This window comes from Aethalodelphis obliquidens, unplaced genomic scaffold, assembly GCF_003676395.1.
Source record: "Aethalodelphis obliquidens isolate GAN/ISIS:26980383/991018 unplaced genomic scaffold, ASM367639v1 scaffold1, whole genome shotgun sequence".
Taxonomy (NCBI): Eukaryota; Metazoa; Chordata; class Mammalia; order Artiodactyla; family Delphinidae; genus Aethalodelphis; species Aethalodelphis obliquidens.
This window is the reverse complement of record NW_020837945.1, coordinates 1,449,742-1,468,415: the sequence shown is the minus strand read 5'-3', so window position 1 is coordinate 1,468,415 and position 18,674 is coordinate 1,449,742. Positions and strand designations below refer to the sequence as shown.

The window sequence follows — 18,674 nt, the reverse complement described above, 5'->3', positions numbered from 1 at the left end:
GCAGCGTGCCCTGCACCCCAGTTCTCGTGCTGTTCTGTTGCAGGGCCCAGCGGGAAGGGCAGGTCGGAGTCGCGGGGGTGGAGGTGGACGGTCCCTCGGCTATGGCGCACGGCACAGGACACAGGTGGTCAGAGAGGAGAGGTGCCGGACCACTGCCGGAGGCTTCGGGTAGGAGGCGGCATCTTAGCCGGCGGCAGGTCCCCGCGGCTGAGCAGGAGGGCCTCGGGCAGCGCCTCTGGAACAGCTCTCGGTAGCGTGGAGTCGGTTCCAGTTGCTGGGCTCAGGGGTCTCTTCAAGGAACAGCGTTTGTCCCAGGAAGGGGGTCTGGGCTTTATCAGTTGTTTCTTCTGTTTCAGTGACGTACGTGCCCCGTCAAACTTCTCATCTAAGGTAATGCTCTCAGTTCATCACTAAGACACTCGCGGTCCTGCAGCGGACGTTTCAGAACAGCTGACGCGGAGGTTCACATTGGCCACTGTGGCTCCATTTTGAACCATCTAACGTGTCTTCACAGCTCACATGTGTGTCACACGGGATGAGTAGGAATTATAACACAAAAGAAATCACATCATAGCACTTGCCCTCCGCCCGCTGCCCCACTTCCCATGCTGGGCTGAACAGTGAGAACCCCCATGCCCGTCCCACCAGTGCCAGTGCAGGGGTGGCTGAATTCTTTTTTTTTTGGGGGGGTACGTGGGCCCCTCACCGCCGCGGCGCCTCCCGCTGCGGAGCACAGGACCCGGACGCGCAGGCTTAGCGGCCATGGCCCACGGGGGCAGCCGCTCCGCGGCATGTGGGATCTTCCCAGACCGGGGCACGAACCTGCGTGCCCTGCATCGGCAGGCGGACTCTCAACCACTGCGCCACCAGGAAGTCTGGGGTGGCTGAATTCTTGCGTCGGGGGAGGCCAGGTGGCCTTGGGAGGTGTCTTTGTGGGCAAAAGCGAAGTCCACGTAGTGTGGTGAACGTTTGCTAAGTGCCCATGCCCGCCGGGATACTGGGCTCAGGGTGGGCGATGGGAGTGGCCCAGAAGCCCCCTGTGCCCCCTGCCAGTGGCTGGAGCGTCCCTACGGACACGGGGCCTCCCTGCCCAGCTCCAGGGCCTCTCTCGGCGCTTCCCTCTCGGAGCCTCAGCCTGGCCTCTGCTCCCGGTGTTGCCATCCCCCTCTGTGGCACCCCAGTGGCCTGACTGTAGAGTGGGGTGTGGTCCTCCTCCCACTGACAGGTGGGACCTTGGGCCCTCAGTCCCGCAGAGTAGCTGCCTGGCCCACCCTGGTGGGCCCCCTTCATTCTTCTGAGGGCAGACACGAGTGAACACTGGCCCGCCTGAGTCTACCCTGGGCACTGGCCAGCGACAGCATGACAGGTGGGGCCTGTACCCTGCCGTGGCTCACACTGACCCTCGGAGCTGTGACACGATGGGTGTGTTGTGTACCCTGCCCCAGCTGTGCTGTGCTGCTGGCGTTCGGGTCATGGGTGCAGGAGGCCTCAGGTGGGCCAGGGTCCAGACCCTGGGAGCGCTTGCGTGCGGCGCTGGCAGGGCGGGCGCTCTACTGGCCTGTGCTCCGCGGTAGCTCTGGGCTCCTGTCGGAGCTCCTGGCTCCACGGCAGCTGAGCCAGTGCCTGGGTGGATGCCGAGTCGTCCACACTGAATGGCCACGGGGCCCCTCCTTGCAGCGCAGCGCGCCGCTGGCGGAAACTTGGAAGTTAGGGACCAGCCTCCTGCTAACATTACTTCTGTAAAGTACAACATTTCATAGTTGAAAAAGCAGGATGTGCACGTTGTAGAAGAGAGGGAAGCGACATTACAAGTGAAAGCTGTTCCGGTGTCCCCACGTGGATTGTGTGTCTGTGACCCATCCTGGTGCGCAGGTGCTCCCTGACCTGGGGGAGCTGATGCCGCCCGGGAAGGGGCCGCAGGCTGCTCTTTGTCTAGACGGGCCCCCTCACATGGGCAGCTCAGCGAAGCTGGGGCCCCGCTGGGGGGACGTTGGCCTGCTGTTAGCCCTGGTTGTCTCCCACGAGGTGCACGGAGTGCCTCTATCCTGTGCTCCACACACTGGCCAGGAGGCCCTCCTGGCCACTAGGAGGGACAGGGGCCCCCCTGAGCCGCCTGCATGGGGGTGGCAATTTCTGGAGCTGTGTTCTCAGGTCGGTGAGGCCAGGCCCGGTCACCGGCAGGTGCTCCTCCCCTGTCACCAGGTGGGGTGGCCTGAGCACCTGCTCTGTCCTCTCCTCTCCTGCCATTCCAGAACCTTCCTCTGAGGGGGGACACTGGTCTTTGGCCTGTCCCGGGCTGAGTCCGAGGGGACTTGGTGCTGGGATGGAGAGAAGTGATACGCAGGCTTCAGGAGGGAGCGGACGGGACAGGCTCGACGTGGTGCCGCTGCCTCCTTGGTGCTGGCCAGCGTCCCCCTGAGTGTCCCCCGTCCAGCCTGGATGGCCCGTTCTCACGGGGTGTGTCTGTAATCGAGCGGGACCCATTGGGGCCTTGGGGGGGTGGGCAGACCCCTCTCGCACATCCTCTGCCGTAGCTCCTTTCTGAAGTGCCCAGGTAATAGTACCTTGAGCATATTTCCTGAGTTTTTCAGGTGCTAAAAACCACCACTAAGTGGAAGAAATTAACTACTTGATGACCCTGAGCACGTAGCCCCCAGACCTTCTGGTGCCCCATGTTAACCAGCCTGTTACCTCACCATCAACCAGTCAGAGAGCTGTGCACGAGCTGATCACATGCCCTGCCTCCCGCCTCTGTCACGGGGCCTTTAAGAATGCTTTGCTGAAGCTTTCAGGCAGTTTGGGGTCTTTTGAGCACAAACCACCCGTCTCCTTGCTTGGCCCTGCAAAACGCTTTTCTCTGCTCCAAGCTCTGACGTTTCCGTTGTTTGGCCTCGCTGTGTGTCGGGCACTTGCACTCGGTGCTTGGTAGCACGTCCGCAGGCGGGACCCTTCCACAGGGCTGGCTCAGACACCTGGGGACTTACCTGTGCCTGCTGTCCCAGAGTCCAGAGGATGGGCACTGGCCCATCTAGGTTGGCTTGAAGTGCCAGGGTCGGGTGGGTGTGGTCAGGACACTCAAGGGCTCTTCACAGGGCCCTCTCTCCTGTGAGTCTGAAAACTTCCATTAAAGCCACTGTGGAGCCAGGCCCTCCTGCTTTGGCTGGACATCCGTGTCCTTCTGCAGCCCTGGAGATGTCCAGAGACAGGATAGAGCACCGCCCCGGGCAGCCGTGCTGCCCTCACGCAGCCCTGACCGCAGTCCTGGGGACGTGGTGGCCCTGCCCAGATACCGCCTCCTTCTTAAGGCTGGTCCGCCTGGCCCGCTGCCCCTCACTGTCCCATTGAAGGGCTTTGCCAGCCTTGGGGGTTGGGCTTGTTGGGCTTTTGGAGCTTCCAGATGCCCTCGGGGTCCCTGGTGGGATGCTGAGGCGAGCAGACCTGAGGTGCCCTGGCCCCGCAGTGCCCGTTCCCGCTTGTTCCCTCCCGTGCCCCTGGGGGCAGCGTCTGTTGACCGCCCTGGGCCAGAGGCTCCCCGGTTCTCGGGCTTGCAGCCTCCGCGAGACTGAAGCTTCCCAGTCCCCTGGGCCTCACAGGGTCAGCGTGCCGGGTCCCATTTCCTGGGCTGCTGGGCAGGGGTCCTGGGTGGCGCGGGGAGGGTCCCGACCTGCGTGCCAGCCTGCCGCTCGTTCAGATGCTGCATGCGCTTACGGTTCTGTCAGTCTCTGCGGGTCGTAGACTCTTTTCTTTTGAAATTATTTCAGAATCAGGAGCAAGGCAGAGAAGACTTCTCCCTGGATCTCTGAGGGCGGGTGCGAGGCTCCCGTGTGAGGCGCCTCTGCTGCCTCCTGCCGCTGCTGCCCTTGCTGAGGCTCCTGCCCCAGACATGCTGCCCTCACCCCACTGGCAGTTGGGCCCCGCGCTGGCCCGGGGACATCCCCTCCCTCACCCACAGTCCCACGGCCGCTGACGCCTGCAGGGCGCCTGCCATGCAGCCCCTCCCTCCCGTCACCCTCCTGCACACCTGCCCGCATCCCGCCGACCTGGCACAGGGTGGCTGATGGCCCTGCGCCTCCCCTTCCTGCTGGGCTGAGAGGTCGGGGTGAGTGGGGAGGAAAGCAGGCCAGCTCCAGACACGGCCGCAGCGTGTGGGATCTGACTCTTGGGAAAGGGGTTAGATCCCCGTGGGAGTCACGGGTTACGGGCGTTTACAGGGGATCCTGAACTGACAAGTCCAGCTGACCAGGAGCGCCGCCCTGACGGAGCTCGTCTCTGCGCTGTTTCTCCTTAGACGCCGTGGGTGTGTTGTACCAGCTCGGGAATCTGCGGGACGGTCGGATCCTGTACAGAATGCGCCCCGGGTGGAGCGTGGCCTGGGCTTAAGCCGCGTTACCTCTGGGGAAACCAGCTAAGGCCCAGCGAGCGGGGCAGCCTGGTGTCGCTCTGCCTGGGGGGCCTGGTGTCCCGCAGCCGGGGCCAGGCGTGATGGCCGGGCACCCTGAATAGCTACACCTGTGTGCACACCTTGGGCTCCTGGCTTTGTCCTGCTCACCCTGTGTTCTCTGTCCGCAGGTGCCAAGGCCAAGGCTGTTTTGCCCAAGAAGGAGAAGCTGAAGCTGAGGCGTGAGAGGTGGCTGCAGAGTAAGCTCCCCCTGTCCCTGGCGGGGCCCTGTCCCTGGTGGGCCTTATCCCTGGTGGGGCCTTGTCCCTGGAGGGGCCCTGTCCCTGGCGGGGCCTTATCCCTGGTGGGCCTTGTCCCTGGTGGGGCCCTGTCCCTGGAGGGGCCCTGTCCCTGGTGGGGCCTTGTCCCGGGCTGGCTCGGAGCCCGCTTTGGGTGGTCCAGGGCCCTGGAGGAGGGGGCCTGCGATGTGACAAGTAGGCGGCCCCGCGGGGGGAGGGGCTGGCCCTGTCACCTGTACAAGTGTCCACAAGGCCTTGCCTCAACCCCGACCTCCCCCACCGGGAACGTCGCAGGAAGCTGCTTCTCCCGTGGAAAGCGTTGCAAAGGGAGTGCGTGCGGGTTGGGTGTTTTATGATACCTACGAAATTTCCCACTTTCTGGTTCTGCGTGTGTTCCTCCAGGCCCTCTTCCGGGCGTGTGACAGTACAGGGTCCCCAGCAGAGGCGGCTCTTCACCCACCTGGTGGGGTCAGGGACCCCGGGCCTCCGCTCTGCGGGGGTTGGTGGCTCCCTCCTTTCCGAGCACCTGTCTGTGGGGTGGATTTCTTCTTATTAATTTTGCTTAGAAAAGATACTTATATTTCTTGATGCTGAATATCTGCTGATTTTTTCTAAAGATTTTCTTGTGAAGATTGTTTTGAAATTTTTTTCTTACAGTTGTCTTTTTAGTGTTTTGCTGACTTTTAAAATTAATTTGAAATGGTTTTTTCTTTATGTTCTCACACAGAACATGATTTGCATTATTTTATTTATTTATTTATTTTGCGGTACGCGGGCCTCTCACTGTTGTGGCCTCTCCCGTTGCTGAGCACAGGCTCCAGACGGGCAGGCTCAGTGGCCATGGCTCACGGGCCCAGCCGCTCCGCAGCATGTGGGATCTTCCCGGACCGGGGCACGAACCCGTGTCCCCTGCATTGGCAGGCGGACTCTCAACCACTGCGCCACCAGGGAAGCCCTCTGCATTATTTTTTCCTTGATGGTTTTAAAGAAACTGTATACTTTTAATTTTTTAGAGAAATTTATCAATTTCTTCCACAATTGTTAATTTTAAGTTTTCTTTCACATTTTGAATGTTTCTTAAGGAAATGATTCATTCATCCATCTTTTTCACAGTCCCTAGCATGGAGTTGTGCAAAATATTCTTTGTAAAATGGATTTGGAAAAGTTAATAGGCCGGGAGCACTGGGGCCCTGAACGTTCCTGGGCTACAATTTTTTTTTTTTCGCGGTACACAGGCCTCTCACTGTTGTGGCCTCTCCCGTTGCGGAGCACAGGCTCCGGACGTGCAGGCTCAGCGGCCATGGCTCACGGGCCCAGCTGCTCCGCGGCATGTGGGATCTTCCCGGACCAGGGCACAAACCCATGTCCCCTGTATCGGCAGGTGGACTCTCAACCACTGTGCCACCAGGGAAGCCCATGGGCTACAATTTTTTGAAGACGTTTAAGTTTTCTTCCATGATGGTTGGTCTTTTTCTAACTACTTGAGTTAATCTTGGTCACTCATTTTCCTATAAAAACATCTAATCTAATCAGATTTCAACATTTATTAGCAGAGTTGTTGGCTTCTCATTATTTAATATCCTGTTTATCATTCTTTACTTGTATCCCCTTCTCTAATTTCTGGTTAATTTTGTCTCTTCCATGCCAAGAGTTCTTGTATGTAGTTGTCACTTCTACTCTTCCTTTTTCCAAACTGTTAGTTTCTATTTTTTTAGTACCCCATTCTTGGTTTCTTTAGGTTTGTTTTAGTGACGTATTTATTTTTGTATGTTTTGTTTAGGAATGAAAGGCTGCATGTCAGCCTCTGAACATAGCTTTAGCTACGTCTCCGCAGTTGATTTTACTTAGTATTTCATTACGAAAAGTTTTGCATGGAGAAGTAGGAAGAATTTGACAGTGGGCGTCCTTATGCCCACCACCCACGTTTTACAATGAGCACCTCACTTCTTTATCACATGTCTGTTCATCTGTCTATCCAAACACCAACCCATGTTTTAGCTACGTGTTCCAAAGTCAGTTACAGACTTCAGCACGCTTTCTCCCAAATAATTCCACTGGAGTTCAATATTTGCTTATGGTTCTTTTTAGTTTTTATTGTTAGGTAAAATTTACATGCAATGAAATGCAAATCTTAAGTGTGCTGTTCAGTGATTTATGACAAATGCCTACACCTGTACAACCAGAATCCCTTTCAAGGTGCAGACCATCACCATCACCCAGAAATGCCCCGCGCCCCTTCCCAGTCCCGACTCCCCCCGAGGTAGCCACCGTCTGGTCTTTTTCAGGCAGAGTTTAGGTTTTGCTGCTCTAGACATCGTATAAAAGGAGTCATGTAGGATGTGCTCTTTCTGTGTCTGGGTTCTTCTGCTCAGCTTGGCATTGGGCTCGTCCGTGCTTCGTGTAGCCGTAGTCTGCACCCTTCTGTTGCTGAGAAGTGTTTCTTTATGTGGACGTACCGTTTGGTGTCCACTTTCCTATGGATGGACACCTGGTCTGTTTTCTCTTTTTAGCTGCTGTGAATAAGGCTGCTATGCACATTCTCTACAAGTCTTTTTGTGGACATATGTTTTCATTTCTCTTGGGTAAACACTTGGAATGGAATGCTGGGTCATAGGGCAGGTGTATGTTTAGTTTTATAAGCAACCGCCAGACGTCTCTCTGCTGTGGCTGTACGTTTACGCCCCCAGCAACGTGGGAGAGTTGTGGCTGCTCCACGGCTGTGCCGGCACGTCTGTCCCTGCAGTCCTAGCTGCTGAGCGTGAGGTGCCCGTTGTCATGGTGGATGGGCATTTTCACGTGCTGCTGCCCCTTGGGGCGCCCTCTGAGGCCCAGGGTCTGTTTCATGAGGCCCTTGCTGGGCTCTTTATTGTTGAGCTCAAGGAGTTCCTCCGTCCTGGAGACCAGTCTTGTCAGGTGTGTTTTGCAAATAATTTTCTCCCAGACTGGGACTTGCCTATTTAATTTCTTAACAGTTTTTCTTTTTAATGAACAGAAGTTTAATTTTGAGGAGGCTGATTTGTCTTTTCTTCCTTACGGGGCTAGTGTGCGTCTTGTTTAAGAAAATGGCCCAGTCCCAAGTCAGGCAGATAAATCCTACTCTTCTAAAAACTTTGCGGTTTTGGCTTTTTCGTTTAGGTTTGTAATCCATCTTGAATTAATGTTTGTGGTGTGAAGTCCTGGTTCAGGTTCTTCTTTTTTTTTTTTTTTTTCCCAGTTCCAGCACAATTTGTTGTAAAGACTTTTCTTTCCTCATCAGTTTTGTGTCTTTGTGAAAAGTCAGATGGCCTCTCAGTACCAGGCTGTCTCAATTGTGCAGCTGTGAAGCAGGTCTTGGCGTCAGATAAGGGAAGTCCTGTGTCCCAGGTCCTCCGTTTCAAGACTGCTTTGGGTGGTCCAGGTTCATAGCCTTTCCATATGAATTTTATCACAGGCTTGTCAATGTCTTGAACGTCACCACCACCAACACAACCTATGATAGCAATGACAGGGATTGCTCTGAGTCTATAGGTCAGTTCAGGAGAATGGCCATTTTAACAGTATTGGGTCTTCATCCATGAGCGTGGTGTCTCCCCTTTTATTTACGTTCTCCTTAGTTTCTGTCGTCAGTGTTCGTGGCTCTCAGAGCAGAGGTCTTAGGTTTGTGGGGTTTGGATAAGCTCATTGCTGTTTGACAGTTTTTGAAGCTGTTATAAATGAAATTCACAAAAGCTTCATTTTCCGGTTTTCTGCTATTTATTATATTATTAATTAATTACTTATGAATGATTATTAATCTTGTATCCTCTGGCCTTGCTAAAATTGTGTTGGTTCTGGTAGTTATCCTGGAGATTCCTTAGAATTTTCTGCATAAATGATCATGCTACTAAAATAGAAACAGTTTTACCACTTTCTTTTCAAACTCTGTTTTATGTCGTCTTCTCATCCTACTGCAGTGGCCGGAACCTTTGCAGTGTTGCTAGAAGGGGTGAGAATTGGTCCCAGTCTCCACGGGCTGAGGACTGGGCCGTGGTCAGTGTCCCGTGAGCCAGCGTTGCTCAGGGTCAGTAACCCCAGGCCGGGACAGTGCATAAAGGTAGTGGTCCCCACGCGAGCTCTGCTTCGGGCCCTGTTTATAAGGAACTTCCCTTCGGTTTCTTACAGGTCAGCAAATGTGGGCCAGGAAGCAAGGAGAAAATGACCAGGATGGCTGGGCCTTCAGGGATCTGGCCCGCCCTCCTGGGCAGCACGTAGAAACACAGGTTTCAGCACATAAAAATTGCCCACGTTCAGCATCCCACACGCCAGTGAAATTGTCTCATTTGTAGTATTCAGTTCTTGCGTAGGTAATTTTTAGGAGTAGCGGGAGGGAGGGACCGCCCCCCCCTTTACCCAGGATGGCTGGTCGCAAAGCCTGCTCTTCGAGTTCCCACCTCCCTGACGCCTCCTTGTCGGAATTTCCCTCGTTTCATAATTTGCTCTAATATCCGGTAGGCCAGCTCTCTTGTTTCTTGTTCTTTTTCAAAAATGTTTTGGCTATTCTTACACATTTAGTGTTTTTAAAAAATAAGGTTTGGAATTAGATCCCAGGTTCAGTTACAGGCCCTGTTGGAGTTGGAGCTGCGTCAGACCTGAGGCCGGTGTGGGAGCCGCGCTCGCGCCCTCCCTGGGCTCGGGGCCGCCTGGCCAGGTTGGCGGGGGTGTCCGCCATCCCTTCTGTGGCCTGCTTCATCAGAGAGTCTGCCTGATGTACACAAGATGTGGAATTTCTGGTAGATGATCTCTCTCAAATTAAGGAAGTTCCTTCTGTTCTTGGTTTCACTGTAACCTTTACCCTGAGTGGACAGTGAATTCTGTCAGACTCTTCGGGCACTTCTGTGGTGACTGTAGTCTCTCTCTTTGAAGCAGCAACTGCAGTGGCCACCCGGCACGTGTCCCTGTGCTGTGCTGTCCTTGCACGTGCTTCGGATGCGTCCTAGGTGGACCCCGCGCGCTTTGAACCTAAAAGGCTCTGGCTCTGACTTGCTGGCGTTCGCCTCCGTCCTCCTGTGAGCTGGGCCTGCTTTGCCTGGTCCCCCAGCTTGGGCGCCGGGCCGGCACCCTGTCCCTTCCCCTGCCTGAACCCCCCCGACCCCCTGCTACTGCCTCGGCCCTCCTGGGAGCCAGGGCTCTGGGAGGAGTCACCCGGCTTGATGAGGTACTGAGTAGATTGTTATCCTGTCAGCATGGAGAGTACTGAATTGTCACCCTATACATCCTAACATCCCTGGCATGGAGGGGTGGCCCGGGGCCCAGGGCAGGAGGACCCGGGAGGACGGGCGGTCTTCGTCCCCAGAGCTCAGCTCTTTGGGGTGAGTTGAGGGTCCCCTGGACTCTCCCAGTCTGGGTGCAACTGGGGGGGGTGTGTCCCTGACTTGGCTTGTCCAGGTGGCCTTTCCGAGCTTCTCTGGGCGGCGCGGGCCTTCGAGGGTGGACTCCGAGCTTGGGGACGAGCTGCTCCTGCCAGGCCTCCCACGCACCTTGTTTCCAGAAAGTGTTCTCTTTTGGAAATGCCTGTTAAGGGTCGCTACACATCTCTCACTTCTCATACACCTCCTGGGGCTTGGGTGGACCGGGGCCAAGCCGAGTGCACGCATGTTCTTTGTACTAATAATCGGTGGTGGGCTGTCCTGAGTCTGTCCTCGCTCGTGGGGCCCCCGTCCAGGTCCCCGTCCTCCTGGCCTGCCCCGTGCCTGGTGTCATCACCGCCCTTCTGGGTGCCGTGCCCGCCGCCATCGCCTCCTGCACCTGCCCCGAGGGGTGGCCGGGCGGCCACAGCGCCTGAAGGACCGGTTGCAGACTCACAGCCCCTCGGGAGGGAGACGCCCCGCGCCGGGCCACCTGGGCCGCGGCTGGCGCTTCTCTGCTGGCGTCTCCAGGCCTCTGTCGGCTGGGCTGTGCGTCTGTCGGCTGCTTGTCAGGAAGGTGCTCTCAGTTCCCTTTTTAGATGTGATTCAGAGTCTGCAGCCTGGTTATTTATAGCCCAATAAACCTCGTGCAGTTGGGAGGCAGGAGAGCCTCTCAGGCTCCAGTCTGATTGTCCCAAATCTATCACATCAGAGCCTCATTTCCAAGCTTTTTAGTAGCAGAGCCTTTTTTGTTTTTTTAAGGAATCTAATGCAGAACAATCAGCAAATCAATTGTCACAGATTCAGGCAGTTTCCCTGGAGCAAGGTCTGCACACAAGCTAGTGAGCTGGTGTTTGCCACGAGCCACACTGGGGAAATCGTGCATTTGAGTACGTGTTTTATTAGCAATTTTGAAATACATGTATTTTAAAATGAAAGTCAGATCCTGAGGCCACGTCCCCGTCCAGGCCCTGCCGAACCCCTTCTCTGTAGAGGCCGCAGCCCTGCCGGCCGCCACAGCCTCACCCCGGTGGCTCGTCCGTGCCCTGCCCTCTGCTCGGCACCCTGGGCCCCCGGGCCGCGCCGCCCCCTCCCCAGGGTCTGTCCCAGGCCCCCCCACCAGTGCAGGAGCCCCCTCGAGACCCCGCGGTGCATGTTTCCTCTCGCTTTGGACCTGGCCACTCGCACCCTGTTGCCTTGTTGGGGACCCTCCTGCCTGCTGACGTCTCCCGTGGGGACCTCTTTTTCCCTCCTGGGCGTGTCCCTAGGAGGCACAAGGGAAGCAGAGCGGGAGGGGCCGGCCGCTCTGCCTGTGCGGCCCCTCCCTCCGCCCGCCCCGCTCCCCGAAGCCGGCCGGCCTTCCCAGGGGCCGCTCCCCGCCTGAGCCCGTCTCCTCATCAGCCTGTAATTCGACAGCCACCTCCGGGATTCAGGGCAGCAGACCGCTGGCAGCCAGCCCGCCCCCGGGGTCCGGGCCGAGCTCGGGCTCTGTGGGCTGGGAGTCGGGACCCTCTGTCGCTGAGGGCGGCGGCCGGGCGCTTGTCCTCCTGGGTCCCCTCTCGCTGACCCCTTATCCCCCTTCCTCAGAGATCGAAGCCACAAGGCTGGCGGAGCAGGAGCGCAAGGCGGAGCAGAGGCGCAGGGCCACGGTGGTGGTAGGGGACCTGCAGCCCCTGCGGGACGCCCTGCCCGAGCTGCTGGAGCTGCAGATGGGTGGCCAGCGGTGAGTGTCCTGGCCACGGGGCCGCCGCCTTGTCCAGGGCGGGAGGACGAGCAGGTGGGTGGCTGGGCTGGGCACTGACCCCGGAGAGGCCCGTCTTGACTTGGACACCCTTGTCCCAGGCCCAGCCGTGAGCCAGGGGCCCTGGGTCCTCCTCGGGGGCGGGAGCCCGGTGGCACGTGGGCAGCACTGTTGCTCTCCCGCCGCGTGGCCAGAGCCGCTCAGCCGGGCCGCCGCCGGGCTCCGTGCTCTCCTGCTTGTCTCCCGGCAGCCGCAGCTGCTGCCTTTGCTGCCTGCCTCCCAGGACCTGCCGTCCTCTTGGGGCCCTTCCTGCCTCCCTGAGTCCTGTGTGCTTTAGGAGAGCACGTCCCTCTGCTGTGCCCGGGCTGCCGTTTCCGAGCAAGGGTGAGGCCGCCTGGCCTGGCTGGGAGGCGCCAGCGCAGGTGTGACCACGACCTCAGCCTTAGGGCAAACGGGCAGCAATTGGAGGGCCTTTCTGTTCTGTCACGGTTGCTGGACCGCCGTCGTTTACTGTGTTGTCTCTCATTTTGCCTTTTTGAAATAATTCTTTCTCCTACCGAATTCCCCTCTGAGGGGGAAGGATCCGGGGTTGGCAGGGGACATGCCCAGGGCCCCTTGGCTGCAGAGCCAGATGGTCGGTCCAGGCCGGTTCCAGGATGGAATCGCCCAGAACATCAGGTCCAGACAAGGAGTGGCCACCAGAGCTGAGATTTGGCGACAGAACCAGAACCCAAAATGCACATTCCATTCCTGGTTCTTGAACAAAAATGTGACCCGGTCAAGCATCCTCTCTCTCCCTGCTTTTAGTTTTCTCATCTGAAAAATGTGCTCGGGGCTCCCCGAGGGGAGAGAGCTGCGTAAACACCGCGGCCAGCAGCCCGAGGAGGGCCGCGTGGGGCTGCGGGGGCCCAGCTGCTCTCCCAGCCCCAGCCTCCGGTCGACCGGGGTCACCGTTTCCCCGTCTAGTGCATCTTGGCACTGGGGAGCTGTTCGTTTAAGTAAACATGATTTTAGGGCAGTGTTTGAATGTAAATAGAAAAATGACGGAGAAAATACCGACAGTTCCAGTGCAACTTGCACGCGGCTTCCTTTCTGTGACGTCTTACATCAGCGTGTGCGTTTGTCACAATTAAGGAACCAACACTGATTTATAAGTAATAAGCTTAAAATAATAATTGACTAAAAGCTCACAGTTTATTCACACTTCCTCAGTTTTCCTTGGTGTTCTTCTGCTGTCCCAGGACCGCATCCAGGACCCCACATGGCATGTAGTCATTGTGTCCCCTCAGAGCTCCTCTGGGCTGTGACAGTCTCTCAGACCTTCTTGTCTTTTTTTTTTTTTAATAAATAAATAAATAAATTTATTTATTTATTTATAGCCGTGTTGGGTCTTGCTGTGCGGGCTTTCTCCAGTTGCGGTGCGCGGGCTTCTTATTGCGGTGGCTTCTCTTGTTGTGGAGCACGGGCTCTAGGCATATGGGCTTCAGTAGTTGTAGCACGTGGGCTCAGTAGTTGCGGTGCACTGGCTTAGTTGCTCCGCGGCATGTGGGATCTTCCCACAGCAGGGCTCGAACCCATGTCCCCTGCATTGGCAGGCGGATTCTTAACCACTGTGCCACATGGGAAGTCCCAACCTTCTTGTCTTTAATGACCTTGACAGTTTTGAGGACCAGTCAGGCATTTTTCAGGATGTCCCTCAGTGAAGACCACAGAGGGGAAGGGCCTGTCTCATCACGTCCCCTCCGGGGTGCGTGCTGTTACATAACCCGCACCGTGGACGCTGACCTTGGTCACCTGGTGCAGATGTGTCTGTCAGGTCTCTCCGCTGTGCAGCTGCTCCCCCCTTCCCCACTGTCCTCTGGAAGGAGGTCGCCGTGCACACCCCGCACCCAAGGAGGCGGGACGCTCCCCTCCCCTCCCCGAGGATGGAGTGTCTGCAGAACCACGTGGATTCTCCCGCAGAGCAGATTCCCTCTTCCCCCGTTTCCTTATCAATCACTCATTTATGTCCGTTTGCACCCATGGGTGTTTATTTTATACTTCGGGCCATGATCCAATACGACTTTGTTCTGTTGCTGAACCGGCTCCAGCTCTGGTCCCTGGCAGCTCCTTCGGTTGGCTCCGCTGTCCCCCCGACACACCCATCCATGGAGGCTGTTGTGTTTTGTTTCCGAGCACTTTCCTCCCTCTCTGGCACGAGGTGCTCCAGGCTCATCCCGGGCATTTCCTGCTCCTGTCCGAGAGTCGGCGTTTCTCCAGGGAGCCCGGCTCCCTTCCGTTGGAAGTGGTGTGAGAAACCAAGATCTGGGCGCTGGTGTGCCGACCGCGGCTGCGGTGTGCTTCTTCTAGGCCCTCTCAGCTGACAGCAGGGACATGCGTGCGTGTCCTGACCCAGGTGTGTTCCTGTGAAATTCGGGGAACAGTCAGTCCATCCTCACTTCTCATGCCGACCACAAGTCTGGGGTCCCCAAGATCACTCTGAGGTTTGATGATTCTCACAAAGGCCACTACACTCAGTTACAGTTTATTACGGAGAAGGAATACAGATTAAATCAGCCGGGGGAGGAGACCGTGGGAGGGCCCGGGAGCGTTCCAGCCTTCCCTCCCTGTGGGGCCAGCACAGAGGTCTTGCCCAGGACGTGCAGGGACCCCCACCTGTCTCCACCCCTGGGGGGCATGGGCGAGCAGGCCGGCATGGTTTGCCTGTGGTCCCTTCACTCCATTCCTGTGGCCTTCTGGCCAAGTGACACCTGGCTGGGAGCCCCCAGCCCCATTCACAAGACTGGGGTCCCCATGTCATCAACCCTCAGTCTTTCAGCTCCTAGAGCAGACCCAGCCCTGGGATGTTTGCTGCACAAAGTGTTTGGCCTCTTCTGTGTCTTCACAAGGGCAGGGTTTCCTGGAGCTGAGAGAAGGCGGTGCCCTTCAGGGCAGCTCACGCCAGGGGTGCCTGCTACAAGCAGCAGGTTACACGAATGGCCCAGCTGACAGGTGACTTCCGGACGTGCCCCCAGGCATCCGAGTTGGGTGGAATGTGTTGGGGGCAGCCTCGTGCCTGGGAACCCAGATCCCGAGTGCAAGGCCTCCGTCCCCAGTTGCCATCTGGGACACCCTGACTGAGGCCCTGGGCTGCTCCCAGCCTGTCCCAAACCTGGGTGGCCCTGCAGGGTGGCGGGGGGAGAGCCCGAGGCTCTGAGTGGGCCCAGCGGGTCCAGGTGTTCCCCACACTCCGGGTGGGCGCTGCCCAGCACTGACGGGGCACCAAGGCCCCCTGGAGAGCCCGCGGGGCCCCTGAGGCCAGAGCCGGTGAGTGGGCAGTGCCGCTGCCAATGGGCCGCGCTCATCAGGGAAGATTAGACTCCCCAGGACGTCGGTCCTCCGCGGCCCGAAGGTCGTAGCGGACGAAGGTGGAGGGCCTCACGCGTGGAGCCTGGACCTGACGTCAGCAGGGCTCACTCGGCCCCTGGGGCCTCCGGGGTTCGTCCGCTGGTGCTTGGTTTTAGGCCCCCGTCCCCTTGGGCTGGGTGTGATACATGGGCTCCTTCACGTCAGAGGGGGAGGGGCAGGGAGTGGCACAAGAGCCTCAAAGCTGGGAGCCACCTGGGCGCACCTGGGCGCTCAGTGCCGCCGAAGAGAGCCTGTCAGGAACGCACTGGCCTGTCCTACAGTTGGGGAAACAGGCTTCGAGGTGGGGCAGCTTCCCTGAGGTTCCTCCCAGGGCAGCCAGGGCTGGGGTCCTCTTTCAGCCCAGGCACCTCCGTGGACACTTGGGCGGCGGGCAGTGTGCTCTGAGCTGCAGTTGGTCCTGGCAGGAAGGTCTCTATCCCTGTCCACCCAACTCGGCCGTGCGGTCAGAGCCAGGCCTGGCCACCGTAAGTGAGCTGGGGCCCTCCCCGGGGGGACTTCAGAGCGGGCAGGCAGGACCGGGGCCGGCGTCGGGTGTGAAAGCCCTTGCCCGGGCCGCTGGGGTGAGTGCTGGGGGTCAGTTCCTTTCAAGCCCGCGGCCGCGGCGAATCCACCCCGCCTGCATCTGTCCACAGTGGAAAACACCACTGGGGAGGGTCCTGCCTCCCACTGTGAGTGGCCTGACAGGCCCTGGGCGTGCCCTGAGGCTCGGGCGAGGGTCCTGCCCTTCCTTGCCCCCCAGCCGTGCCCCCACTGCACTGTGCTTGGCTGCATCTGGACCCTGGCCCCGAGGGAACTCCTGGGTGTGTGTTCACACCTTGGTGCCCTCAGCCGGCCGTGGGAAGCCTTTTTACCTTGTGCTAGACGGGGGTGGAGGCCCAAGGCCTCCTGATGCCCCAGCGCGTGGCTGCCTCCTGGGGGTGCTGGCTGGGGGAAGGGAGCCCGGGCCCACCGGTTCGGCAAGGGTGGGGCCTCCCGGGAGCTCTGGGTGGTCGGCGGGGGACTGCTTTCGGGTGGACACAGAGGGTGTCAGCGGTCGGACGAACAGGGCCGCAGTGTCCTGGGACCGAGGCTGGCCTGGAGTGGGACGGAGCGCCCCCAGAGCGGCCGGGACCCGGGGAGCGGAGACAGGAAACGCCTTTCATTCATAACTTACGAAGAAACTTGAATACACGATGAGGGCTCCCGGTCTGGAGGCTAAATTTAGGTGTCGACCCAGGATTTCCTGGTTTTCTGGGCCCTCCCCCCCTGCCGGGTCCCTCCTGCCGTGTGGCGCCGTGAGGCCGCACGTGCCCCCAGGCCCCCAGGGAGGAGAGCCCTGTGTGCACCATGGACCGTGGCCTGAGTCAGGTGCTCTGCTGGAGGTTCCAGGTGGGTGCATGCTCTCCTGACTGTCTTCTCTGTGTCCCCAGCAGAGCGGCCATCAGGCCCCGGGCAGCCCAGCTGAGCCGGATGAGTGCGGCGCAGAGGTTCCAGCTCCTGTGAGTATGGCCCCGCCTCTGCACGGCCCACCCCCGGGACTGTCAGGCGTTGGGCCGCGTCCCCTAACCCCGGTCCCTCGGGTGCTGGGGACAGCTCAGCCAGGGCCAGCTCTGGGCCCAGCCTGACTCCAGGGGCCAGGAAGCCCCTTCCCCCAGCGCAGTGAGGGGAGCAGCTGCTGGCTCTTGGGGGGCCGCTTCGGGCCCCAGATCCTAGGCCTCTTGCGTGTGTGGACATGTGGCCGGGCAGTCAGTCATCCGGTGGAGTCCAAGTCTCCCCGTTGGCAGCAAGGAAAGCTGGGGCCCAGTGTGCTTTGGCCTTGCCCTCGGTCACACACCCGTGGGGGCAGAGCACGGCTGGGCCCTCCACCCCATCTTGCCCGCCCAAGGCCAGGGCCGTCCCCACCATGGTGCCACGACGGGCTCATGTGGGCTTGTGCTGGAGCTGCTGCCCTGCGGTTCTGGCCAGGCCCCCGTGGCCATGCTGGGCTGTGGGCCCGTGCAGCTCCAGACGGGGGCTGGCTGGCTGTAGGGACAGGCACAGAGTGGCAGCCCCGCAGTGGACTCTGCTGCGGAGGGGCGGGCCCACTGCAGCACCCCCATCGCCATGGCCGCCGTGGGACCCGGAGCCCCTGTGCCCGGTTCCTGCTGGAGGTGCCGCTTACGTGAGGCCTCGTGTGTGCAGGGCGCCTGCCACCTGCTGCCTTCGATAGCCACTCACCGTCACAGTCGGGGATGAGGGGCCTTTGTGACCACGAGGAGGCCCCCGGCAGCCACTCCCGTCCTGCCCAAAGCCCCCATCGGGCCTCAGACCCCCCTCGGCCCGCCCCACCCCCCAGACGCTCCAAGCAGAGCTTCCCAGCGCACAGCCTTCCTCACTCCCCACCCCTCATCCTGGTCCTGGACCACCCTTCGCCGGTGTCCCTGCGGGCTGGCCGAGCCGAGGCTGGTCCTGGGGGTGCTGACGGCTCATCCCCAGCCCCCCACTGCGGGCATGGGGTTTTCTGACCTCTGCTCTCCATTCTTTCAGTGAGGAGGAAAGGACGCGGTTTCGGGAGCTGCTGGCCAGCCCGGCCTACAGAGCCAGCCCCCTGCAGGCCATCGGGCGGCAGCTGGCCCAGCAGATGCGGCTGGAGGGCAGTGGGCAGTCCTGACGCAGCGCGGGGCGTGCCTGAGCTCCGGGGACGCCCACGAGGAGGTGCCCAGGGGGCCAACTCTGCCATTGTCGCCCTGCTCCACCAGCCCCTAAGCGACGGGGCTGCTGTCCTCGGCACAGGCGGGTCTACTGAAGTGAGACAGGCAGTTGACGTGGTAGTGTTGTGACTACCCGTTTATTTTTGCAATAAAGTGCTGGAAGAATCCAGGATGTCCGTGGAGCTCGGTGCCGGCCCCCCAGGAGGTGGTGCGGCCACTCGGCGGGCACTCTTCACGCTTTTCTGTTTTGTCTGAGTTTGTCAACAGTGACTGCACGTTGTGTATTATTTTAAGAGAAAAACCTTCTAGCTTCCTGGTGCTCCAGTGGCTCCAGGCTGACCGTGGCTGGGCGTGGCTCTGCCCCCTTCTCCAGATGCCCTTGCTCAGGGCCCCCGACCTCTGCCCGGACGCCAGGAGCTTCCCCTCCACTGTGCTGGGGGGGATGGGGGGAGGGAGGACGGGGGTGCGGCGCCAGACTGGCGCCACTGTCCACCGCGGCGGACTCGGGCCTCGCCCCGGAAAGTGGCCTGAGAAGTTGCAAGCGTGTGGGGACGCCACCCTCCCCGACATCAGGCAGGTGCAGGTGGGTGGTGAAAGCAGGCGGGCGGGTGGTTTTAATCTTTGCAGAATGAACTTGGACTATCTGGTAATAAAATTAAATGACAAACGGTTCCATGGTTTTTGTGTGCATTTTAAATGCACACAGCAGGAGAAGGCTCGCAGGGCTCGTGGGCCTGGGCTGTGGTTCCCACCCGGCAGGGCCCTGGAGGGGCTCTGGGCCAGGCCCGTGGGAGGGAATGGGGGGCTGGAGGAGGA

At 59.3% G+C, this 18,674-nt stretch overlaps 1 protein-coding gene across 5 annotated transcripts in view; it reads left to right on the top strand.

The window, feature by feature from the left end:
- Window positions 1-18,128, top strand: part of SLX9 (SLX9 ribosome biogenesis factor) — a 28,218-nt gene extending 10,090 nt beyond the window's left edge. Inside the window, exons 3-7 of one of the 5 annotated variants that reach the window (XR_003427076.1) lie at window positions 4,570-4,638; window positions 11,628-11,763; window positions 13,991-14,176; window positions 16,602-16,667; window positions 17,695-17,745. Coding sequence is in view for 4 of the 5 variants with exons in the window: in XM_027078169.1 (XP_026933970.1) it covers window positions 4,570-4,638; window positions 11,628-11,763; window positions 16,599-16,667; window positions 17,695-17,818 (398 nt within the window). In the remaining variant the exon portion in view is untranslated. The other 4 variants (XM_027078169.1, XM_027078248.1, XM_027078344.1 and 1 more) reach the window with 4 other exon arrangements.
- The last annotated feature ends 546 nt before the right edge of the window (window positions 18,129-18,674 follow it).